The following is a 27,246-nucleotide window of genomic DNA, read 5'->3' on the forward strand; positions in this document are numbered from 1 at the left end:
CCTTTACATGTTCAAATATGAATCCTGAGAACGTTACTTCACAGTGGTGTTTGGATAGTACTGTCTGATGTTGATATGACGGGTCTGATTATGTGACAGCCGAACTTTATCAGATATCAGTGAGCTCTTGGCTTCTTCTGGGTTGATGATCTGTAAACCTGTTTAAGCACTTTTTCTTCTGTTATCGGTGGCAGCCTGACGTCCCCAGGAGTTGTTTGTGAACCCTGCTTGGATGAATAAGGGGCTTCATGCATTTTCATTGAGCTGTGGGAGTTAGAGTGGATTTTGGGTTGTGCAGTTTGTGGCGGACTTGGCTTCAGCGGGGTCTGACTATGTTGCACACTACCTTTGTTAGGTATCGGTCGCAGCCCAGCTCTCCTGGAAGTTGTTTGAGAGCCCTGCTTGGATGAACAAGGGGGTTCTGGCTTTTTCACTGAGGTTTTGTCAAAGTGGATTTTGGATTGTGCCATTTGTGGCGGACATGGCTTCAGCTCAGTCAGATCATCCCTATTCTTGGTATACCCCTTGGCATTTAGGGGCTTTAGTGGACATGCCATAGTGACCTTGTGACAGGGATGAGTCTGGAGTTTATCTTCATCTTTGTGACAGGGATCTTTAGCATCAAGAAAAGCTTCAATGACATTCAGCTCATGGGTCTTCTCTTCCACCAAACCCATACAGGACATGATGTTGTTGTCAATATAAGCACCAGTAGAGGTGCTCATATGATCCTCAATTTCTGCTATTGAGACCATTCAGAGTCTCAATGTCTCTGTTTTGCACATTCACAACTTTATACAGAGCAGAGTTCAGGTAATCATCCTTGATTAATCCGGTGACCAGCAGGTCTAAGTTGTCCTCCCCTGTCACAGTCTGCATCACCTCAAACATCTCCTTAAGATCATCCAGAGAGTCCTCTCCTAAGTACATCCTCTTTAGCTCGTTCATCTCCTTCAGAGACAACTGTCTGCGTCCCGTCTCACTTTCTTCACTTTGCGTCATGAGCTCTATCCGGCTGCGCTCATTTAGTATAGCAGTGGACAGTTCATCTATCTCAGTGTTGCACAGGAGAAGTTTATTTTCTGCCTCGCCCTTCTTCTTGTTCAACATGGCTTTATTTTTTCTCCTCTCTTCATAAACTGCAGAAGCCATATTCAAAAGTTTAGATTTCACCTTTGAGTGAACCCTCTGGTCCTTTTCAAACTGTTTAAATTGTTTCCGATAAAGGTCCTTCTCATTTTCAAGAGTCTGCCTCTGTTTTATCAGGGGGCTTAAAGGGGTCATATTCTTCTTTTTCTGGTTTTATATGCTCTTTAGTGTGTTTTCCCAAGTGTCCTGTGCATGTTTAGGTACATCTATGTGCAAAAATTCAAAGTCTGCGGAAACGCGGCTTCTCCTACGTCCTCCTGTTAGCTGTAGCATTAGCTGCATGTAACGCTCGGTTCTAGCCCCCCTCGATAAAAATTGTCAGTGTGAGATCACTGATCTAAGCCCATTGGCTCGTTGTGGCAAGCCCAGCAGCTCATGTTGCACGCCTGTTAACTTCTGTAGCACGCCCACGATATGCCGTAGCCTGCGGTAGCACAGTAGTGCTAAGGTGCTAATGTTTTTTAACTGATTTAGCTGATGTACATATGTTTGATTTTTAACTTCTTGTTATTTTTAATAATTATATTCCTGTTTCCTGTTTTCTTGAGCTGTTGTAATGAAAAAATGCAGCATTAGTCTTACCTTCTCTTATTGGCCACGCCATTTGCTCAAACAAGGATCCCCCCCCCCCCCCCCCCCCGAACATGCAGGTAACTCAAAAAAAAAAAGAAATAATGATTAATACAACATAAATGAGTGTTTAATCTCACATTGTTTAAATTGTGAGCACTAAATGCAAGACTACCAAATCAAACTAAGTGGGTACATTGTTTTTGTTGTTGGCTGCAAAATCACTAGCAGGGCTGTTGGTGGGAAACTAATGAGGTGAGAGTGTGGGTGAGGATGATATCCTTGTGTGGCTGGGGCCATCACAGCACGACAGAAGTTCAAATGTTTAGTCGACTTTAACATTTCAGAAAACACATGCAGCCACATTTCATATAAACCCGACATAAAACAGCCTAATCCTTGTTTTTATTACGCTAACGGTCTGTATTTGTTTTTCATCCAGTGCAGCTGTCATTTGTTCTTTGTCTTTAGTTTTCACTCATATGCATTGTTGTTTTGTGTGTGTTGGTATATTGAGACAACGTGATGAAAGCTTGAAGTTACTTGTAATACTCAGATAAAACATGTCTGTATTTTAGCAGATGAAAAGATTGCCTAATTTGATCTGACAAACATGAAGGATTCCTGCAAGCCATCATGTTATCCTGGATGGGTTCAAGTATTGAGCCTGAGGCAGCATCAAGGAAATCTGCATCCTCTCATGTTTGTGCATCATAGCTGCCAGTTGAGTAACTGCAGCCTAACCACAACAAGTAGAAATCCTGCAATTCAAAGAAGATGTATAAATGAAATCTCATGTGTGAAAAATCGTGTGGAGACAGAGGCAGAAATGTAGGGCAATAAAAACCAAAAGTTGCCTTTACACTTCGACTGAGCAGACATTTGGGTGTTATAAATCCTGATGAAAACTTGTTTTGTAGTCTTAACATATTGGTTTCAAGCCAGTAGTCAGTAAAAGCAGATGCTTTTTAATATCTACAGTACATCTAGTTATTTAGTGATACATATAATTATGTAGCCTATGTGTTTCTGCAGAATTTGCAAAAAAACAGATCCACTGAGATCAGGTCATACTGAAGTCATTGTGTGCAATGTGAATGTGATGAGCAGAGAAATGAATGCTAGTTTAGACTGAAGTGCTCATGCATCTGCACCCTTGTCATAGCACCACCATCTGGCCAATCTGCATACTTTTTTTGTTGCTTGCCATGTCAGGAATGAAGTTAAAACTATTTGACTTATCAAACTTAAATTCTTTATGACATTTTAGTAGCATTTTTAGCACTTTTATAGTAGTACAAATTAAGCAAGTCTTTAATCAATAATAGGCATATAAATCTCTTTTATCTCCGCGTGCTAAATGATGCTGCGCGCTGATTGGCTGCTGGCCGCTGACTTGTGCTCCATCCTTACAGGGCTCGACACTCAGAGAGCCGGGCAGGGTGCTCAGTCAGCGCTCCTCCCGGTGATCCCCGACACCACTACCTGCCGCTCCGCCTCACACACACACACACACACACACACACACACACACACACATACACACATACACTGATGAGTGCGCTCTGCGTCCATGCGCACCACCGGTTGCTGCAACCTGCCGACTTTACCTGAACCAGCGAAGCGGGGATCACAACCTCCAAACAATGCGTGCACGGTGCATTATGCGTTATCGCAGGTTATTAGGACTTTTGCGCTCTTTGCGGAGGTAACGGGGGAGGTGTAGCTTGCATGCCGTCACTATGGATTGCCTTTTTCTTCTGATATGGACTTTACCCATCCCACTGGTCGGCTGCACCTCTCTCAAACTCCTGTCCACACTCTTATCCTGGAATATCATCAAGGCATGTGGCACTTCATTCAAAGTAGTCATAAACCCTTCACAGTCACCCTATCTGCTTTGGACGCAGGACAAACAAACGTGTCTCTTTTCAGCATGATTTATGTCACCAACAAACTGCTGTGATCATTGATTGTGGTGAAGAGTAACACAAGTGATTGTTATCCCAAATTCAACTCTGGCACAACACATAATAGCTGATTCAAAACAGGAACTCCATGCATCACCTCCTGGCTTTACTTCTACCAGTGCTTGCAACCTGTTGCTACCTGTCCGTGTATAATATATTTTTTCTGTTTCTTTTTTTCTTTTTTTTGCAGACGCTGCACATTTACTGCTCACACACCTCCCACACCGTCTCAGCCGGCTTTTCTTCTTCCAGCGACAGCCACGGATTAAATCACGGTGAGTGCTCCTCTTCTGACATCCAGGGGATGTTTCTTCTTCGCTGGCACGTTGCCATGTTTGTAGAGGATATGAGAATAAAACTGATGTGAAAATAATGAGCTCAGGCTTTTGCTCTTGGACGAACCCATTATGAATTATGACAAATGTATTGCCACATGTTTATTTCGTGAACAAAAATGTTAGGAAACCCTGAACCAAGGAAACAAGTTGGGATGTTTCAAAACTTTGATATATGGCGGGAGGGTGAGGGTGAACTTCTTTGGCTTAGAGGGAAGCTTCCTGAAGGATTTACATGCCTAAAAAAAACCCTGAAAATCAAACTGTAACAGATCAATGAAAAACATAATAGTTTTAGTTTATACTTTGACGATGAACACATTGCATTGAATACCATGATACTGTGAAATCAGAAAATTGTAAATTTACAACCTCTGGCAACAAAGTGCTGACCCACATCTGACATGCATGGAAGTATGATGTTGGGCGTTTTGGCTTCTGCTTAAAGTCATCTGCAATACATATGAAGATATGCACAACAGCTGTGCATTGAACCTTTCACAGAACAGCGACTCGTCATTTTAGGGACAGAGGTTGTGCTTCTTTTGGTGAAAGTTCTCAGAGGAACATGTGAAGATCCTGCTCTCGTGCTGAAGGTTGCTTTGCCCTGTAACTTTTTAAAGTTTGATTGATAACATGACTGTAGTTGGATATATATCGTTGAACCATGCTGAGCTATCTTAAATGTTGGAATTCATAGACGTGCTGTATATATTTGGGCAGATGGAGAGATTTTTGTTAAAGGGGCTGAAATGTCTCTGCTAACATTATGTTGGAAATGAAACACAATGCAAAGCAAGGCTGATGCTGCAAGTGATGCTATGTCTTCGATGAGGCGTGAAGTCACGACTTGATAAAATATTTGTAATAATTCTTGCTAGTTTTTTTCAGAAAAATTGTTAGAAGAAAAAACATAACAAAAGGAGATGAAGCAGCATATAAAAACATAATCAGTCACTAATAGACAAAAGAGAGAGAGTTTTTAATGCTTACTTCATCCCTCTCCTCCCCAGACTACGTGTTTGTGACCCCAGTGGAGGTGGACGCGGGCGGACGATACCTGACCCACGATGTTAGCCGGCAAAGCCACCGCAGCAGGAGGTCTGCGTCTTCTTCTTCTTCCCTGCATTACCGGCTCTCTGTCTTCGGACAGGACATGCACCTGGACCTGCGTCCTTCATCTGTGGTCGGCCCCGGATTCACAGTGCAGACGCTCGGCTCGGATGGCATCGCCACGGTGATGGATGACAGTGACACAGGGTTTCATAACTGCCTGTATCAGGGATTTATCCGGAATCTGTCGGCCTCGTCTGCAGCCATATCAACTTGTTCTGGACTGGTAAGTGTCTGTCCATTAATTGTTGATTCTCGAACAGCATTCTTTGTTTTTGGTTATTGAAACGGTTCCTAACCCAGTTTAAACATACATCTCAAACCGGCTAATAAGAATGTTTTTCAATCACTTGCCAAAAGTCTGCTTACTCAGCAGATTTAATGCTCCGCCCTCCGTCTGAAGCCCCAGCCTTCTGTCCTCTCATGACCCAAATGTTTTGATGCTTCTTGTTTCCCCAATTTACACGTTGGTGATGTTAAATGTGACATGACATCATTACCCACAAGTGTAAAGCGTTGGTTTTCAGGGCTTTGTCTGGCACTCCTTTAAGCACAGGGAGGAGCACTACAGGGAATAAAAGGATAAAAAGAGAAGAGGAGAGAAATGTTACACTGCTGGTGCTACAGCTCACGGAAAGAGGCCATCATTTATTCTCCCTGTTTATTGTAGGGCCAGCAAGCATGACAAACACATCCATCAGAGGGGATCTTAGGAAGACTAGATCCACAATGCCATGAGGTCATTCCTGCAGGAACACATTTTTAGCTTTTAGCTGACTGTGCATCACAGAAATAAAATTAATTAAACATTGATCCATATCGGCATACTGGAAGTGACTTCAAGAACAGTTTAGAAGTAATTGTATAATTATTTCAAATTAGGGACTGGATCTGTGTCGCCTTATGGGGAAAAAAATCATTTCATGCATCGTGTTCTTTATTTCTGTTCATGTATTCAGTTTTGGTTTCAGCAGTTTTCCTCAGTCGGCACACTCATTGGTGCACTTTGTAAATGAATAAAAGAAAGAATTACTCAATTTCTTGGGATTAATGCCAAGAGGCACATCTTCAGCTGTACATCTTCATTATAGAGCTAAAGAAAGAAGAGATATGGCCTAAAGGGCCTGACACACAGAGGAGATCGTCAGGCTGTCGGTAAGCGGTCGTCGCCATAGTTTGTGCGGTGTGACCGGCTCCGTTGCTACCCGTCAAAGGAACCCTAAAATGCTGGACTGGGGCAAAAATAAATGAAACCTGCAGAACAGGTTAGAAAAGGTTTAGACTTTACCCCCCTGAGGTTTGCACATGATTCCATCGTGATTTAAGGCCAAGGGAAACCACTAAACTATCAGAGTGTCATAAAGAGATTTCAGAGGGTTATGTCAAGTAACTAGCTAACAATGCTAACTAACAAAACAGAATGTAAATGAAAGTATGTCAAGATTAGCACAAACATGTATGTAATACTAAATTCAAAAATTATCATTTAAGGTTTCTGTTCTTTTTTTATTTTAGAGGTGTTTAATATTTTAACATTTTTTAAGGGGCCTGTTTTGCTAACGTTAGCGGCTTTAGTTTGCCTTCATGCTAACAAGCTTTGACAGGTTCTGACTCCAGCCTCGTATTAAACACACAAACATGGGACTTACGGTGCGTTCCATTTGATCTCGGAACTCGGAAATTAAGAGTTGTCAGTCTGATACTTCATCGGGAACGCCCCCCTGAAGTTGGATTTTCGACATAGAAACTCTAAGAGTTCAAATCCAACATGGCTGCTACGTGCATCAACAGTAACGTTTAAGCTGTAACTATCGTGTTTATTTGCAATGTAGTCCTCTTTTTGTGTCATTAAATCAATCACACCGATAGTACTATGCAAGTTCTATCTGTTGATGTGTTTTCATGTTATATTCACACACAAACTAGCACATAGTGTGTTATTATCACCTGGTATTAGCTGACAAAACAAAGGTACTCCTGGAGGCGTCCATGTTGCTTGTCCGACTTGTTACCAACTCGCAACAGGAACGCTGTTTACTCGGTCAGACGTCATTCTTAGCTCAAAGTTCAGAGGTGAATGGAACACATAAAGAACATGACCAAACTTCTTATGATGCACTGACTTGATATAATTTCTGAACAGAATCAAAGCACATAATGGATATTAGTGGTGCTCTCATTTGGCTATTTGATGAGTGGCTTCAGATGTAACCAGAAGTCATTCCAATTATGGATAAGGGATTTCTGATCAAGGTGGTCCACCATTGTTTACAATCCAAATATCAACTTTAGACATTAAAAATTGAGTTTGAGTTGGAAAAAAAACCCAGCCACCATATGATGATTAGCTGTTAGGTATGCATTAAAGTTTTCATAATAGAATTCAATTGAAAGCTAAATATCAGGCAAACAATAGTTGATGGTTTTGCAGGATAACAGGCCATGGGTTCTGCTGGGACTGCTCTCCACAATGACTGTTCTTCCTTCTAACAACCAAATGGTGCTAAAACCAGATTGCTTCAACAAATTCTGCATACATTTTCCGATATCTGTTTATTGAGATTACTTTCGAGGTAGTTCCCCTTTAAACCACAGGGACTCTGTAAATACAAGATCCCCTGCTTTCATTTGTGGTTTATGAGGGTCCTGGACCTTTCTGGCCCACCAGCACACACACATTCCTTGACACATCCCACACCAGCCTGGGCCAGATGGACACTCTACACCTCCATAAAAAGCCATACCTCCATTCATCATGCAGCCTTCATATCTCCTCTTGCGTCCTCCTCCTGCTCGCCCTGCTCTTTTGTCCCCTGTTTGCCCTGCCTCTACATCTCCTCTTGTTTGCAGCAATTAAAGCCAGGGTGAAGTTTGAGCCGCCTCGCTGGCACTGCTAATCTTCGCATTGTCCCTTTCATTAGGCTAGCTCCCACTCACAATAAAGCACCGCTGACCCGTTCTCTTAAGAGCGCTGCGAGAACACAATGTGATTTGGTTGTGATTGCATTTGAATGGGCCCGGACAAACTCTTTGATCTATTTTTTACTCCTCTCAAGCTTCTGCCTATTTTTTTCTTGTCTTCTTCCTCTCTGATGTGCGACCTCAGGGGCCATCGTTGGTTGGAGGCTCACTAGGGCCTGTTAAATGGACTCATGTTTTCAGTAAATCTCTGTCAGAAAAAAAAGGGATGAACAAAATTGGACTGCTTCTTTTTTCTCAGTTCATTAGTCTATGTGTGTTATTGGACTAATGTTAGAAGTTAACCTTTGCTTTCTATCAAGGCCTGCACCCAGAATATTTGGATTAAGTGCAAATGAGGAAACAGCCATTCAAGCCAATTTAATGCAGCAATGGGCTCGAGAAAGAGATTAAGGTGGGATTAAAAAACAAGAGTGGCCAAAGGAGGAGAGGAGGAAGTCAGGGAAAAAAGAAGACGGAGACAGGGAAATCCAGGAAAACACAAGACAGGGATAAGCAAAGGGGGTGAAATAATGAATGAGAAGTGAAGCGCAGCACTACACACTAGTGTTGTGTGAGAGTAATGTGGATTCATTGTCTGGGGTGGAAGCTCCCAGGGAGGCTGGATGGTCTCTTTATAGAGAGCTGGAGAGATGGACTCTGTTTGTGTCAAAGGGCTTTGGAGGAGAAATGGGGTGAGAACTAAAAAAAAGGAGGAGGAGAAAGTGCAAAAGAGAGTTTCCTCGTACTTCATGTCTTTGTCTCCTTTCAACAGACTGCTGGAAAGAGAATAAACTAGGGAAAAGAGAGTGTCTGAAATAGCGTTTTTTTTTACTTTTTTTAATACCAGAGATGTCAGCAGCAGAAAGTAGGCGAGGTCTTTTTAAACATTCACCCAGGCCAAGCAGATGGGAGTGGGATTCAGCTGTTTAAATGAAGACCAGGGCAAGATGGTATTAAGAACAAGGCAGGATAGATGGATGGATGACTGGAAACGAGGGATTTTCTACTGTAAATCCTCATTAATTGAACAGGGTGTTATTGGTTGGGTTCTTAATCACTCTCCAGCGTGTCCTTGTGAAGCGCCTCGCTCTTGATTCTGAGTGAAATGAAGTCGTCTGTCTCTTTTTTTTGCATGAGATGAAAGGATCTCACTTCAGATGTAATGCTCTCTGATTTGTAAGAGGAGTGGAGGGGGAGGGGCTTCTTTCTTTCTTCTCTTGAGAGGTTTCTCATCTGAGGTCGCTGTGCTGGTTGACCCCAATCCTCTCTGCTCGTGTGGAAGGAGACGGGTGCTGTTATGAAGCGAGGGGGGGGGGGGTTATAGTAACCTGGACTCTCACAGGTTCTTATGATGCAGTGCAAGTTCAGAGCTGTTCACAACTCATGTGAATGCAGAGAAATAGAGTGATTTACAGCTCCCCTCTGTCCTTCCAGCCCCTTCCCAGGGTAGGATTCCTCACTCTGGGGTGTCGAGGGCAGACCTGAGACCTGCTCTGACAGGCCTGAGCTGCTGACACACTGTATATCTTGAGAATAACAAACTTCAACCTTTATTGGCAGTTTGTAAAAGAATGAATGACCAGGTAAAGAAACGGACAAACAAGTGAATAATTAAAATAGTGAAAAGAAGATTTGCACTATTCTCAGGCTACACTGAATGTTTTACAAAGCAATAAATAAACAATGTTCTTTGATGAATTGGATGGATGGATGGGCAGATGCAAGGAAAGTTTGGATTGTTGGATGTTGAATGGATGGATTGATGGAAGGGAATGAAAGATTGGATGGCCAGCTGGCTGGCTGTCTGGATGTGGCTCCACAAGCACCAGTGAAATAGATACAGTCTCCACCTGTATCTATATAAGTGATTTAAGTTTTGTCAAATTCATTATCCATCATTATTGTTGGTATTCAAGTAATATTTTATGGTCATGTTGATATTTTCATATAAAAGTGTAGAGTAGGACTTTTAAAATTGCCCTTACAGCGGTCATTTAAAAAAAAAATTCCTCAGTATGACTTCTATAATTAACACCATAGTTCATGACGACTGACCTGGCATTATTCATTTCTTCAAACGTTTGAGTGTTGGATGCTCCTGGCTGTGTCAGGCTGTGTCAGGTTGTCTCTGAGCTGACTATGGCCTTAACTCTGACCTTTCCCAAGCCCCTCCAGGCCAGGTCAAAGACGGGTTATGCTTGATGGAAACCGAGCTCTAAGGGTTAGAGTGACCAATGTTTGCAATTCCACAGATCAGTTTTCAACTTCCTGAAGAACTTTTTAGTCCTACGGTCGATACACTAAGTGACTCTTCACTATCAAGCTTTGGAGCCTGAGCAAGATCCTAAATACTTAATACATTTTTGCCTTACATTTAATGTAACACATTTAGTGAACAGCGTAAAGTGGAAGAGAGTTGACGGCAAGATCTGTTAATGTACCAGCATATTTTCTACAGTACATGTCCTCATCATATAGATCAATCCTGACAATGTGACTAAATATTTCACCTTGCACATATAGTATTATGACTTTCATAAAGACTGAAAGGCATTTTTACTTATGATCAGATGCTTCCATTACAGCAACACGTGTTTCAGCTACAGCTTATGTGACACGTCACTCCTTAACTTGAGCAGATGCTGAAGGTCAGTACTATGCAGACAAGATCATCCATTAACAGATTGAACAGAACAGGTGAAAGACAATTCTGTACTCCATCGGGCGCTAAAAATAACTCGTAACGCTTTGCTGAAATATTTGAATTTTCAGGGAAAAGGAGCAGGGGTGCTGATCACTAACCTGCGATAACACTTTATAATGATGAAGCTAATGGTTAGCTTCATCATCTATTAGCAAGATAAGTTGTGTGCAGTCTGCCTGACACAGACAGATTGTGTATATGAAACTTTACACTACATTAGACTGTCTTCCACAGGCTAAACGTCCGACAGAAATCAGAGAAAAGGTCTTTATGTTCAGCAGACTTCACAGACTTGTTGGTTCAATTGTGGATTTCTATACACACCGGTCATCGCCTTCTGTTGTACTTTGTGTCACTGTAGTCCCTTTCAAACAAGCACTGCACTTCTGAACATATCCGGGAATCTTCTGGTGGGCTGCGTTTGTCAATGCCAAACTTATTCCTGCCAGCCCCCTCTGTGAAATTTCCACAAATCAGTGTGAGCCAAAGTGTAACCACACGGCAGGTAATGTTCAGGAAGATTCACCGTCATCATGCAGGCAGGGGTAATGCCATTTAAATCAATTCATACTCTTTTCTCTGTGTTCTTTTCTAAACTTTAGATTATAATGTGAATACATCCAGTTACATGTAGCATTGATATGAAGGCCAAAACTGCCATTGTGTGAAAGGGCAAATCAGTTCAGAGTTCAGGGACAAGCAAGGCATGTGTCTAACTCCACTTGTTCCATTGGGTTTACATTTCAATAGCAACATATAGTGAGCAAACAAGGAGTGTTTTAGTAAAAGCTCCAAAGACTTATTGTATTGTTTTTTCTACTCGGCCTTATGACCCAACAACCCCCCAGGTATCACTGTTTATAGCCTAAATGTGTGTTTGCACACCCATGTGTGTGAGAGAGAAAACACTGGAGAAAGTGTCAACACACACCTCTTCCTCTCTTCTCCCCTTCATCTTTTCAAGCTGCACACATCAAACCTGTCTAACGGCCGTCGTTGACACGGTGCCGCGTGTTGTGGCAACCATCAGTGACTGTGGTAAGAGGGGAGCTTGACCTACGACCTCTGTCTGTCTACAGCAGGCATGAAGCTCCCTGTGGTGTGAAGAAAAAGAGTTTGCTCTTTTCCCGGGACTTGTTTTTGATGGCGGATGCACTGAAGCCTCTCTATTTGAACACATTAAAGTATGAATGCCAGTACTTCTTCTTGTTGAATAAATCTGAAATCCTGCAGGGATCAAACATCTTTGTTTGTATGTTAAAATTGAAGTTTTATTTGAAAGAAAAATCCAGTTGAACTCTGGCTGTTGTAACGGGTTATGAGATACAAATCAGGGCAGCAACTAACAGTAATATCCATAACAGATTAATCCACCAAATATTCATTTTGATCATCTTAATCTCAAGTCTATAAAATATTTAAAATTGTGAAAAAAGCTCTATAATTTCTAGGCAGAAGCCATATACCAAATTGCATTTTTGCCCTGAACCAGCATTTAAAACCCCATGACTCTGACTGACTGTTAAAACATGACAAATAAGCAGTTAATTCTTATATTTAGAAAGTAAGAACAGGCAAATGTTTGACATTCCTGCGTGAAATTGGCTAAAATGGTGAATTGTCAATGTAAAAAAATGTGTATTTATTTTTCCTCTGATTGACTGAACAATAAATGAATGAATCTTTGCAGTTCTAATTAAAATATCTCACAAGAAGAGTCTGTAAAATACATCTGAAAATGCATGCATTGAATCACTTGGTTTGTCTGTTTGAATGTTTACCATGCGTGGATGTTGGGATCCCATTGGCTGATCTATTTTATGTTTACTCATATAAAGGGCTTGGAATTGAGACAGCATACGATGTGTGTTTTTGTAAGTGTGCTGCAAATACTCCTCTGCTTTGAAGGGTTGTAATGACGCTTTGAAAGACCGATTTCCAGCCGGCACTTGGGCCATTTGTACCTGTCTGTTTTTCCTGTAAAGGGCAACAAATTGGAACGTCTCCACACTAACAATGTGCCTCTCTGGCTCTGCCATAACTCAGCTGCTGGGCTGGGCCACAGAGGAGCTCTGAGCCTGGCGCTACAAGCAGAGAGTAGCCCGGAGCCGTTCCCTGGTGGTCTGCATGCTGACAGTGATGTAGTGCCCACTGTTAGATGCCAGCAGGAGGGGGAGGAAGGGGGGAGGGCTCTCAGCATGGGTGTGGGATGGGCTGTGTGTGAATTGGGGAGAAGAAACAGAAAGTTGTTGTGTACATGTGTGTGTGCTCATACATCCTCTCTGGGCTGTGCAAGGACTTTCTCACAAAAGACGAATAGCTGCTGTTGAAGTCTTCAAGTGGCTGCTGCAACTTCTACAAACAGAGCTCATACATCAAATCTGACCTACTATTGTCACCGCCGCAGCACATTCACTGCTCTTTTGCTCAAACAGCTCAGGCTGACAGACAACCGGCTACAGTCTGGTTTATAGGTAGTAAAAAGTTTGTTGTTCCTAATTTATTTGGTTCTGTTTTCTTGGATGTAACTTCAATTCAAAGTGTTTTCAATAAACAACAGGAGCTTTGGAGTTTGACCCAGTCATCATGTGGTAGCCTATGGAGAACATTTTGGCCCATTCTATAAACCATCTTGGAAGGCATCACAAGACCTTTTAGGGACTTTAAGTGGGTCTGAAACCTGATGCTATTTTTTTTAGCTTCATTGAAGGACAAAGTCCAAACGCCTCTGGACATGGTGGCGAATTAAACAACGTGGTCAATTTTGCATAATCGAGCACAGTACAAGGAAGTTTGGCATGGCATTTGGGAGCCAACACTATGTCTGCAACGTGAACTATCGTCCATTTCATTTGATGCAGACACGACAGGTAATTCGTAACTTTCCCAATCATTGTTTTTGTAAATGTCTCTAGAATGCCCCTCTGCCAGTGATCATATCAAACCTATCCTTTAGGCTGTGATTGGTTGGGGTTTGCCAAGATTTGGAGTGTTATGCTTGTGGTTATCTCAAAGTCCAGATAACATGCGTTGACAAATTCACACCAGCATACATGGGTTGCTTCTTTGTTATTAATCAAGTATCATTATTTCATTCCTTTAATAGAGTAGTGTTACAACATCCCTTTTTGGAAGTATTTTCAATCCAGTCATTGGAATCTTTTTGAAAGTTGGACTAAATTTTATCCTCCCTTTGGATTTACTGTATCATCACCAATGGATAGAAATCTTTAGAAACACTGTGCTGTGTTCTATTTTTCCACCAAGCTTACCCTCTTACTTCCTTTACAACCCTCAGTCCATTCAGCTCCTCTGGGTGTGAGGGTGTGACCGGAAGATATGTAGAGATAACACACTGCCCATCTCTGTGACCTTCAACCTGAGCCCTGGGGTGCTCCTGCTGGAAAAAAATCGAAAAGTCCATATAACAACAAATTACACCACGTTTTGAATGCATTTCACTTAACACTTTTACCTCTTTTGCATCACAACTGCTGTTAAGTCAGTAAAAGTGTTATTGCAGTACTTGTAACCTAATTAGAAAGCAATTAACGAGACCTTGAAGGAGGAAATTTCCATTTGTATGGAGCCGGTGTGGGAGTTGTCCTCGTCTTCCCTGCTGTGAATAACGAGTGAGGCCGTGCCCAGAGACTCCCAATGACAAAAGACTCATCAGTTTCTCTTTTAGTGCGTGCCCACCTCTGCTGTGATGATCCCCAGACGTGCTCAAAGGGTGTCACTATGGTTGTTCAAAGACAGTTATTGAGTCCAAACAAGGGCTAGCAAGACCCCTGGCCTTTTGATACATTGTGATCCTAATCAGTCGTACATGAAGAGGGATATCTCGACCTAATATCACTAATGGGGGGCTTTGCAAACGACCCGGCTTCAGTTAAACCATTCCTCCAGCACTTCTATGAATGCGACTGTGTGAGGAGAAATACATTCATTTGGAAGCTTTAAGAAGGAAAGGCCGACCAATGCTATGCCCTGTCATTGCTGCTCGGCTCTTTCCTACCGTGCCATCGTCTTGTGTTCCAAGATCCGAAATTACCATCTCTTCTCTTTCCCATTTTAAGAACACATAATTCACTTGAGGAAACTGTAATTACTCAGATTGTGATTCTATTGAATAAGTTGATGCCTCAGGGAGCCTCTCTCCTCTGCTCCTGTATGATTTTCCCTCTCTCACCACACACTGCGTTCACGTGACTCTCTGCTGAACCGGAGTGCAGATGTGCTTTAGAGTTCCGTAATCACCGGCTTGGGGCTTCTCGCCGCTCGGCACTGGTCTTTAACAGCATGTAAGCACTTACTCATTTGCCTTATAATATCATGGTAGGGAAACCTTAAAAGAGGCTAGAGTTTACACAGAGACAAGCTAAAGATGCCGTCTCTCCTGGCGTAAAGCGGTCTGCAGCCAAAAGGGAAGACAGAAAAAAAGGGGAGAAAAAGGAAAAGTCCAGAGAGAGTTTTTTGAACCTTTTGTTTGTAGAAAATGACGCCATAGCTGACCTGGTTGAGCCTGTAATCTGTGAGGATTCTGTGTGTGAGATTCAAGGGGAAATGTGTGAGTCCGCATGTAAACGTGGGAGCAAAGTAAAAGCGGTGTTTAGCTGAGCGTTCATCCCTTTAATCTGGCTGAGTCTTAACAAGTGTTAATGTGTGAAGATAACTAAAGGCCTGCTGTATCAGCGCCGCAGCTGGCCCGTCTCTGGTGTCTGCAGACTCTGTGAAACCCTATACTGCTCATCCTTCTTTTTGATCGTTCATAATTATAATGCTATAGGCCTTTTATTTGTGCATTGTGCTCACACCAAATGAGATGGGTAGAAAAGTGGTTACAAACTGAGTTCACTGCATGAAGTAAAGTGGTCTGTAATGTGTAACACTCTTACCAGAAACATTTCATAATATGCATGATAAAAGGTTTTAATATCCTAATTTATGGGGTCAAAATGAGTCATCTGTGAAGCAGTGCGAAGTTGTTATTGTTTCTTCTGTATAATAACTTTAAAAACACAGAGAGAGAGAAAGCTGTTATTAATCTTAGTTTTAAGTAAATAAGGTAAGTAAATACAACTTCTGTAGTGTTATCATATTCTGTATGAGAAGTTAAGAAAAAGTCAATGTACCAGAAATCTGTGTTCTTTTTAATATCCACCAGGGTGCGACTCCACTTGAGGCTTACTAAGTCCAGTTGTAACGGAGCAAATAGGGAAATACTCTACTTCTCAGTTGATTTATTACCACAGTAAACATTTGCATAATGGGGGCACTTATGTAGAAAGGATACACTCCTCTTTGCAGTGGTTGCAGGCTTGACCTCCAATCCTGACGCTATTTGGTGCACGTTATTCCACACTCTCTCTCTCTGTCAGAGGGCGCTGTTTAAAAAATATTGTTTAACCTTCTGGAAGAATAATATTAAATGAGCGGGATGTTTTTACATGTCAAATCTGAAGTGAATTCCAGACACAAAGACAAATGAAAAAATGGGTACATGACAGGTCTGTCTGCAGACCAAAGACAACTCCTTTGACCTCTTCAAACTTTGTTTTGAATTCCAACCTATTTTCGGGGAAGCTGCAGTCATATTGGCAAAGACTTCTCTCTCTTAATTTAATCCTTTGATACGATATATATTTTTTATCCTCAGCCCTTGGGGAGTTTTTCTCTGCACGCTGCGCTTGAGTTTGAAGCTTTCCGTGCAATGGTGTGGGGAGCAGATAGCTGTGAAGTGTCTGAAGGTTGTTTTGGCAGGTATTGATGTGCTTGGGTTCAAACCATTGACACTGCAGAGCAGAATCCCAACCACAGGACCATGTGGACCTTACAAGTAGTCCCAATAATGAAGTCTGACAGTTAGCTTCCTTTTGCCATCTCGCTGTAGAAGATTGATGGAAGGGGGAAGATGATTTATGGACGAAGGGAAGCTTTGCTGGCAGCTGGATGGTTAGGGAGAGAGAGAGAGAGAGAGAGAGAGGGAGAGAGAGAGAGAGAGACGGATGGATGGATGGACAAGAGGGATGGTTAGGGCTGATGATGGCCTCCTGCCATGTATCTAGGCAGTGTTTTGACAACAAGAGCCCCGCCATGGCTTCCCTTTTGTCCTGCCTCTGTTTATTTTGCCACCTGCTAGTCTAGGGGGAATGGGGTCAGCCCAACACACACACATACACAGACGCACAAACAAGCATGCACACACACACACACACATACTGGAGAAGAAGATAATATGCATATCCACTCAGAGATCAGAGGTTATTGGGTCAATGAGTGTATGTGTGTTTTTGATCAATTCAGTGAGTGTATGCACTTATGTGTGTGTGTCTGTGTGTGTAGGGGGGATTGTGTGTGTTTTTGTGTGTGTTTGGTGGGTTGTGGGGTTGAATTAGGATGAACACTGTAGTCAGACGGAATGTTTGAGGTTCAGCAGCTCAGTCTGTCGGTTCAGGGGGCATCTGAGGACACTTGACTGAATCAGAGATCCAAAACACTGAGCTGGTCTCTTGCTAGGACTGTTACTTTGCTGTATGCTTCTCCTGTGGACAAAAACATGCAAACAAAGGCAGAAGCTAGTCAATTTGAGCATTCTTCTGCAGCAAGTGATTTCAAAGCGCATAATAAAATAAGTAGAAAAATGCAGCCAAACCCAAACCTGTACCTTAATAAAGACTTTATTGCAAACTTCAAAGAGGAAGCTTATCTCTCTGTTACATTGTTTTATCTACTGCTATTCTGTCTCACATACAAAATACTAAATCTTCTCTCCAAAACAGCTGTATGATTTGGCTCTGGGCACATCTGCCTATTGTTAGGATAGAGTCCCGAGGTGAAAGTAGGAGGGGATGATCTGGGTGCATTTAGTGAAACGTCACTAAGCCCTCTGGTTAGAAGGATTTTTGGCTCCACTCAGCAGCTGCTTCACCTACAATTTAGCCAGGCATTGGAGGTCATATAGCCGCTTGCACGAGTGAGTTCTTACAGTATGTGAGGTGCATGACTTCATCGTGATGTATGTAGACTGTTATGTCATTATGGCAGCTGTGTATAGACAAGACATGTTTCCTTCAAAGGCTGTAACCCGAGAAAAACACTTAAGCCTGACTGATTCATCTGTCAGACAATAGTGTTGAGTTCACATGGGCCTGACATAGATATATTGGTATTGTTGTATTTGTTGACAATATGTCCTTACACTTAAGAATGTTAGAAACCAATCTTGAGATAATTTGGAAATTGTGTCATCCAGTTGGTTGTCTGACTTAATTTACTGTCAAATTGATTGAAAATCAGTTCACAATTCTAAAGAAAGCTTTTTTTTAAAAACTGTATGGGCCTCCGTATTTATAATCAGTACATTTTTCCCTTCTTAAACTGGCTTTGGTAACAGTTTCAAATAGCATTCAATGGTCAGGCTCTAACTGCTACATAAGATAAGATGAACTTTATTGTCCGAAGTGGGACATTTGCGTTGGACGTCACAGGGCTCAGATTCACTTGCAAAATATCAAAGTACATTCATTCATCAGTAAAACAAGTCAAGTTAAATCATAATAAAATTCCATGCACAAGTCAAAGCGTGCATTACATTCCATCCTTACACACGGCCTGTTTGCATGTGACACACGATTTAAGCTAAGCTAAGTCTTCTAAGTATAAATCTAATACTTACAAATAAGTCTGTTGGGTTTTCAGGGTAATTTGTGTGTGTTTTAAAAAAAAACGTATTTTCCATGTCTTCATGTGTTTCTGTTTCAGTCAGGCTTGATCCGCATGTCTCAGGAGGAGTATTTGATTGCACCGCTACCCCAACATCTGGCGGACCAACACAACTACAGCGCTCCTGAAGGTCACCATCCTCATGTCGTCTACAAACGCTCGGCTGAACACATTGTGCACAGAAGATCCAGTAGTCCATCTAGCACCAGTTCTTCAAACCCAGACGACGCCTACTTCCAACAGCATCATCATCATCACCATGACTACCAGCACGGAAAGCTGCAGAGGCAACACTTTTGCGGACGCCGCAAGCAATGTATGTAAGGGAACCTTATATTCCTTATACCTATAGTCACCTGATAGATTTGTATTTGTCTGTGTAAGTAACTTTTTCTTAAAGTTAATGATGTCCACTCTTCATACAGCAAGTGCATTAAGTGTATCCTTTAAAAATGTCTTGGTTTTATTAATATAAGGATCAATTCTATAATGGAATGGTTGAAAAGGCATGTGCTTCACTGTAAATAATCATTAATACAATTCAATGAAATATGCATCACTCTTCACTTTACAGGCTGTTTGTCATACCCAGAGGTGGTTTTAACTGTTTTACAGGTTTTAGGGTTTAGACTTTTTCGAAAATGTTCTCATTTACATTAAAAAGGGAGGCTTGATTAACATACAGGTGCAAAAACTAAGGTATGCAAAGGGAGGCAGAGAGGTAGGGAGAGAGGGAGAGTAGAACAAAAGGGAGAAATTATGCCCTAACTGGATGTTTTTAAATGATTAATTTAGTGTACATACAGCCTAGAAAATGTATCGCTCTAATTTATTTTATAAAGTTAAGAGGCTAAAGAGGTATTAAAATACGGGTAGTCTCATCATAGAAAAACAGACTTCTAAAGGGACACCAGACCCATGTCATGGATGCTGTGCATTCCAGGGCAGCATATCTGACTTGGGCTCTCGGCAGCTCCCTTGACGCTCATGTTCTTGTTCAGGAGTCGCATATTGACTCGGTTTTGTTCACCCTTCACCGAAAAATATGTCCACGTTCAATTAAGGAGCTCGTTACTTGTAAGCATGTTACAATAACTACATATTCAGCTGCAAAACTATAATATACGTACATGCAAAATCCCTGCTTCTGTGTGGTATTTGTCATGCAGTGCAAGGTCCTTTAAAGATATACAGTGACATCAAGAACCTATCTTTAAAAAAAAGATTGTTTGACTACCTAAAATATTCAGATTATATTGTGAGAGTTGACGAGCAACCGAAGAAACAGTTACTTTACTCACAAGACCGTAAATATTAGGCCAACCTGAAAACATTAGATTTATTCTAAGTATTACCACCACTTCATAACATAAAAGTGTAAGGTTAATATTCAGTGAAGCTGTAAGCACTAAACCTTTTCAGTCTCTACGTCTGAACATATTCATCATTAAGATTAATGTCTTATTTAAACGTTTCTAAGTGCATTGTGTTCATTTTTAATGGCCTCATCAGCCTGAGGCTGTCGGACCCACAGGTTAGTTTACAGTTTAATCTTTCCCTCTAGTGCTGAGAGGTGGGAGGCAGCATGGGGAGTGAATTTCCTGTCCTTTCAACACCAGAGCATGCACCCTTATCACCCGGCACGAGCCAGGAAAGAGACATTCATTCATTTGACCCTCACTGCCAAGTTTCTCTCTCTCTTTTCCCCCCCTCTCTCTTTTCCTCACATTATCTCTGCCTCTCCTCCCTTCCATACTTCCCTTTTTCTGCCCTCCTAGACGCTCCCAAGCCTCTCGCTGAGGATCTGTTCGTCATGCCCGATGAGTTTAAGATACCTGAGGCAGAAGGTCCAGGAAGGGCAAAGAGATCGCCCATCAACTCCAACAGGGTGGGGGGTCTGAATGTGGAGACTCTGGTGGTAGCAGACAGGAAGATGCTGGAGAAACACGGCAGGGACAACGTCACCACCTACGTCCTCACAGTCATGAATATGGTGAGGAGAAGGAAAGGAGGAGGTGTTATGTACATGGGAGTTATGGACAATCAGTTTTTGTTCATTTATCTAACATGGCAGCACACAAATATGTCCTGCAGGGTGAGGGTTATGTGACTAAAGGGGTAGTATATTTACTGTTGTTATTCCCGGTCAGACATTCTGAAGCCTTCATTGTTAACTAGCTAAAAAGTAGGCTTAGACATGAATTTGCTATTTGTCTTGAATCACTGATCTCTGATTGTGTTTTGAATCAGCTAATGTTAGCAAACTTACGATAACACACATATTACTGAGGTAGCTTGCAGGGATTTGTTTAAAAACTGCAAAATATGTGTTGTTTATTTACTTCTAATAGTTGAATATTGTACAATAGACAAGTGACCAAGGTTGATAGCTTAGCCAGCGAGCAAGCTAATCCGCTAGCTTAATGCTGCTATTCCAAGACAAACATTCAGATGCCATAGTCAAGCAGGGCAATAATAATGTTATAACAGTTATTAAGTAAGTTTATAACTCAGTTAGCAATTGCATTGTAGTTTATTCTTTGCTGTTGAGAGTTTTGCTAATTTCCAAAGAAAGGTTTTGTGACATGCTAGCAAAGCTACAAAATACTGTACGCTAGTCATCGGCAATTATCGTTGCTTTGTCATAACAATTGATGAAAGGGAGTTTTGACCTCCCACTTCTTATTTTGAGTACAAAACACTTAAATGTTTAAGGAAGTTTAGCATCTTCTACAGATTTACCTGTAAACTAACCCAGATACGAGTTCCACATATGAAAATCACTTTAATTTCTGTCGATTGGAGAAAATACTCTTTATACGAGAAGCATGTTGGATTTAGCTCTGAATCTGTATTTGTCTGTTTTTTTTAAGGTTTCCAGCCTTTTCAAAGACGGCACCATTGGGACGGACATCAACATTGTGGTGGTTAGCTTGTTACTGCTGGAACAGGACCCAGTGAGTGAAATCACACTTCAGTTTTGCAAAGAAAATATGTTTTTTGCACTGAGCACATGTGATGGATTGGTCACTGTTGCTCAGTTTTTCTATTTTCTCTTCTTTCATCTCCAGCTGGGCTTGACCATCAATCACCACGCAGACCAGTCCCTTAACAGTTTCTGTCAGTGGCAGTCTGGTCTGATGGGAAAAGGTGGGAAACGGCATGACCACGCTGTTCTCCTCACTGGACTGGACATCTGTTCGTGGAAGAATGAGCCCTGTGACACCCTGGGTGAGAATGTGTGCAGCTGACTTTAACAAACCAAACTCCATATTTTTTGTCATATATTGATATTTTACTTTTTTTGTTTTAAATCAAATTGTGAAGTAAAAGCTCAGTGTATAGACTCTGACAGCGTTCTGTGGGATATGGAAGCTGTCTACAGTTTTGACATCTTAGTGACAGCAACCCTTGCATGACTTTGACATGACTTTTTGAAACTAGAGAGAGCCGGTATGAACTAAGGGGAATAGGTGTGTATAAAAAACCAAAGGTAAGGACAAACATAAAGAACAGGTGTATTTTGGTAAAAGGGGTTAACTTGTGGAATACTTATGCCAGGGAATTAAGAATGTATAATTCACTTTCCAGATTTAAATTTTTGTTTAAAAAAATGATGTTTAACAAATATAAAAGGTCGGTTTGATTATTTTTTGTGAGTGTGACTTCTGTTTTGTTTTTTGTTTGTTTCATTTGTTTTGTTTTGAAAGAAATTCTTGGAACAAATTTTGTTCTGATATGTTTTGTTTTTTGTAACCAAACTAGTAGTGTCTTAAATAATCAGATTTGTAACAAGGGTAGGTGTAATAAGCTAAAGCTTCAGCCTACACCTTTTAGGTCAAAATGTTTTTGTTTTTTCTTGTGACCGAAATAATTGATTACTACTACTACTACTACTACTTAGATGTTGTGATTTTCTCCATGTAGACAGATGTGGAGCTGATACTGTAGGTGTAGACAGTACTACAGCTCAGATTGTAAGGTTATTTTACTCTACATGGGAACTTCATTTGGAAAGTAGTGTCATTTTCTCGCATGGATTCACAAATTTAGACTTTTCTTTGCTCTCTCTCTACTGTTTAAGGCACATTGCTGTCTGCTTCTAGTTACAGTTGGAGTATAATAAAGAAACCAATGTAGAGCAAGAAACATGGGTAACAAGGTCTAGGTGACCAGTGTTACATGTCAGGATGAGCTTATGGTAGGTTTATACAAACATCTATAGACTTGAAGGAAACAACATGATTGAAGTCAACTAATCATAGCTAAAATCTTAATCACTCCACTAATCGATGTTATCTGTTCAGAGTGCTTCACTTCATTTCATCAAATGCAGAAGGTAAAAAAAAAAGATGAAAACTGACTCACAATTACATTTTTTAATCTGCTATGTACAACTTCTGTATTCTTAAAAAAAAGAAAATAAATTAATCTTAAAATTGAGCCAAAATTCAGGTCCAGAGGTATTAGTTACAACAATCACACATTAATGTCTGACTGAAATGTTGCCAATTCCCTAAAAATCTCATTGTCATTAATCAACCATAAACTAGTGTATTTATCATACATTTTCCTGCTGTCTGTTAGGAGTAACTGCCTCCAGAAGACTTGAAAAAAACCAAACAAAGACCATTAATGAATACTTTCTTTAGCTTGTCAATATCAGTAAATCCCCCATGCAGGATCACTTATCTGTTTCCTTGTGCTATTAGAGCCAACATCAATAGCAAACTAAACTGATGAACTATCAAAGTCTAGGATCAAATTTATTGTAGGTGAAGCCAAGGCTTGTGAGGTCACAATCTGCAGCTGGTGTGAATTCCCCTCCACATGCATGCATTAATGCAATATTGAAACATGACTTTGTTTGCCTGCCAAATCTGAAACAATGTGCTCTGTTACTCCACCGAGAGAGAGAGAGACAATAGGAATCTATGTTATAGAATTGAGGCTTGATTGTGTTAACCTTCTGCCTTTCATGCAGTATATATATCATAGTTGACAATTATCTGTTAGTAAGTATCTTATCTGCTTCTTTTGTCCGTGCAGGTTTCGCTCCCATCAGTGGAATGTGCAGTAAGTACAGGAGTTGTACCATCAATGAGGACACAGGACTGGGCTTGGCTTTCACCATCGCTCACGAGTCTGGACACAAGTATGTTTAACAGAAACGTAATCATGAAAAACTTAATACCGAACGCAATTTCTTTTTTTAATTTACCAAATGGCCTTAGTGGAAAGCTACACAAAATGTACATGTAGACCTTATCAATGTGACTGTGTACGGTTTTTGTGCATTCTACAGTGGTAGAGTCACCATATTGGCTCTGTGCTATGAGTGCATGTGCTTAATCTATATTAAAAGTCACATATTATCCTTCTTTTCAATCATATGTCTCAGAGCTCGCCAAAACATGTGTGTGAAGTTTCTTGCGAAAAATCCACTCTGATCCTGTATTGTATCATGCCTCTAAAGCCCTCGTTTTAAGCCCTTCTCAGAACAGGCTGTTTCTGTGTCTGTAGCTGTAATTGAAAGTGACCTGACCGCGTTCCCTATAGAAGGCATGGGTGGCTCGGAACTTTCTCGCTCTTTTTTACGGTGAGAAGGCAGACTCAGAGGGCAGAAAAAACAACTAGTTGTAGGAGTGTCACCCACCTGGGGGAGGGGTTACTCAACTTAACTTCAACTTTATTTGTCCCAGAAGGGCGATTGGTTTTGCGGCAAGACAGTAAAAGGGCAGCAGAACAAGGCAGTTACTGCCCTTTGTGACGTCATGAAGGGAAAATCTCCAAACACCCTGTTTGAGCACACATTTTCTGAAAAGTGGAGCAGGCAAAAGACGGAGAGGATGGACTTTTCTCCTAACTGGGGGGGGGGGGGGGGGTTTGTAGATGGACTAGGCACACATATTAGTGTTAGGGTGTATTTTGTATTTTGTAACATGTGACCTTTAAATATAAAAATATACTTTTTTACACTTTAGGAGAGTAAAATCAGGTAACAGGCTTGAGCGTGCTTATTATTTTTGAGTGCACAATATCTTATTCTTGATTGCTCTGACATTTTGTGTGGCTGCTTTAAGTGCTTATAGTTGAAAATCATTGTTGTCTTCAGTGTTTCTTTTTTTATCATTTATCCAATCATGTGGAGCCTGACTCATCACCACTGTAACTATGAACAGTTAGTAGAAGCTTGCTTTGGCTGTGTCTGTCTATTCTGAGCCCTATATGTTAGACAGTAATGATCATAAAGGCACATGTGTTGGATAAGATTGGTCAGGAACAGTCTACTCATAAAAAGGTTGGTCGTCAAGATACTAATGTCAGACACAAAACCAAGGTGCAGGTGAATGTTCCTCCTAATCCCAGCTTTAGACTGTAAATATTAATGGACAAAGGGTGTGACGTTACATGTCTGTTACTGCAGAGCGCTTTGGAGTCCCATCGGTTGTTGGTGATACTGTCTCAGCCTAACTTTCAGTCAACCTAACAACAAGCTGAGAGCTGGAGCTGAGGCGGGCTTTAAGAAACTTGACAAACTGTTACTCCGGGCCTGCCTGTCACTCAGGTCAGCGTTATTGTGAATGACGCTTATCCTTCATACAAATAAAAAATTGAGACTTATCCAAAAATTCACCGCCTGCACTGACCCATTTTGGTTTTCGCACCAGGCTGTAAACATGGCTTTTTAAAAACTTTTTTTAACGGGTGTGTATGTGAATTCCGGTGATTCTGCATCCAGCCTCAAGCAGACACTTAACAAACTGCAGGATTTTGCTTGCTTTTTAACTGGCAAATTGAAAAAGAAGCATTGCTAAACAAATGAAACATTAAAATCTTATCTTTGTGCATCAGCAAGAACATGGGATTTAAAGATGATTCCATGCAAAAACACATTTCCTGTTAATATATAGTGTTGCAATGTCTTATTTCTTTACTTTCACTAACTTTTTTTCTCCAGTTTTGGGATGATCCATGATGGTGAGGGGAACCCTTGCCGAAAGACAGAAGGCAACATCATGTCTCCCACTCTGGCTGGAAACAATGGTGTCTTCTCCTGGTCCACCTGCAGCAGACAGTACCTCAGCCGCTTTCTTGGGTAACGCTACATGCAGGTTCACAAGTCGTTCAAGTTGCAGTTGTAGCACGTCTGTCTGACTGACCTGGTGGTTTGCTGTGTTTCAGAACAGCCCAGGCATCCTGTCTGGTGGACGAGCCTAAACAGATCGGTCAGTACAAGTACCCCGAGCAGCTCCCTGGACAGCTCTATGACGCAGACACGCAGTGCAAGTGGCAGTTTGGCTCAAAGGCTAAACTGTGCGCCCTTGATTTTGTAAAGGTAAGATATCTAATTTAACTTACCGAAGAAGTTAACAGCTTACGCTTTATGCTTTGTAATTCACCGGCTCAGTAGAAGAAACTACAAATTTTTCTTTAGGCAGTGCTTCAGCTTCTTCCTCTTTTTAATGACACTCTAAACTGTGATGTCACATTCATACTTTTAATCTTCAGCCACATTTTTAAAGGCTTTAAAAGTGAAGGTGGTATGAGAAGGTTGGAAGGTTTGTGAGGTACTGATAGTGATTAGGGCCCTACTGATATGATATTTTTTGGGCCGATATTGATATCGATATTGGGTAGAGAAAAACAATCATCATATATATATATCACACTGTTGGTGAAAGAGAACTGCCAGTGTTAATACATTGATACTCAAATTAAATGCTATTTGACTGGTGAATAAATATAGTAATATCGGCGCTATGCTGCGATAAAATTCACCGATATGATAGTCACTGGATATTCTAATATCAGCCGATACTATCGGCTGGCTGATTAATCGGTCGGGCTCTAATATTGATGGATGCCTCCTATGCCCTAAGTGGGAAAAAAACAAGTTACTGCAGGTTAGAAAGGGTGTTCTCCAGTCAGAACATGCCGTGTATTTATGAAAACAAACTAATTGCGATGCGCCACAATAAACGGAAAGTTTTAAGGAAAGTTTAAGGAAAACAGGAGACCCTTTATCTAACTCTGTGTTGTGCAGTTGCAAAGTTCTCCATATAAAGCTTTTGAATAATGGTGTTTTTTTCATGGACTCCAACAGTCCTACATGATGTTTTTGTTCATGTTCCCCTTTGCCTAAAGCAGAGACATGCTGGATGGGCCTCCAGTAATGAGATGGAGGGCACAGATTATATAGGGGCTCCAACGGTCTGCTTTACAGCTCTAATGGTGCAGTGCTTAATTGGCACTTTATTAATTAGCATGATCATTGCACAACAGCCTCTAACCCCCCACATTTGACCCTCCATTTAAAAGCATTCCATCTTTTGAATGGGGACCTCCACCTCTGAGGCCTTGTGGTCTCAGCATAAGCCTTTATATGTGGTGCATTCACTGACGTTGATTCACATGTAAATCATGTTTTAAAATACATCAAGGTTTCCTCCTCAGGGCCGTAATTGGTGGGAAATCAACTTTGCCGAATCGTGTATATGATGGATTAGCACACAAGAGACATCGCCTTAGTGATTCAGGACTTCTTTAAATCCCTGCCTCAGTGCTTCCCTAACAGAAGATCAAATACTACATCTGCATTACTAAGAGCTGTGGGTGGTAAATGAACCTACACGCTGATGAACAGTGGATGTCGGGCTGCCTTTCAAACTTTCCCCCCTTTTTTTGTCCCTGATTGGCTTATGTAGAATGATTTCAG

General features: G+C 41.2%; 1 protein-coding gene across 2 annotated transcripts in view; it reads left to right on the forward strand.

The window, feature by feature from the left end:
- The first annotated feature begins 3,102 nt into the window (after positions 1-3,102).
- adamts18 (ADAM metallopeptidase with thrombospondin type 1 motif, 18) overlaps positions 3,103-27,246 on the forward strand; it is a 64,071-nt gene continuing 39,927 nt past the window's right edge. Inside the window, exons 1-10 of one of the 2 annotated variants that reach the window (XM_061042508.1) lie at positions 3,103-3,563; positions 3,880-3,964; positions 5,038-5,363; positions 18,567-18,843; positions 20,306-20,520; positions 21,401-21,484; positions 21,599-21,758; positions 23,577-23,682; positions 25,489-25,626; positions 25,713-25,866. In XM_061042508.1, the coding sequence (XP_060898491.1) occupies positions 3,462-3,563; positions 3,880-3,964; positions 5,038-5,363; positions 18,567-18,843; positions 20,306-20,520; positions 21,401-21,484; positions 21,599-21,758; positions 23,577-23,682; positions 25,489-25,626; positions 25,713-25,866 (1,647 nt within the window). In that variant the 5' untranslated portion in view covers positions 3,103-3,461. Of the gene's footprint in view, positions 3,564-3,879; positions 3,965-5,037; positions 5,364-18,566; positions 18,848-20,305; positions 20,521-21,400; positions 21,485-21,598; positions 21,759-23,576; positions 23,683-25,488; positions 25,627-25,712; positions 25,867-27,246 lie in introns of those variants that run through there. The other variant, XM_061042518.1, reaches the window with a different exon arrangement.

This window comes from Labrus mixtus, chromosome 1 (genome assembly GCF_963584025.1).
Source record: "Labrus mixtus chromosome 1, fLabMix1.1, whole genome shotgun sequence".
NCBI lineage: Eukaryota > Metazoa > Chordata > Actinopteri > Labriformes > Labridae > Labrus > Labrus mixtus.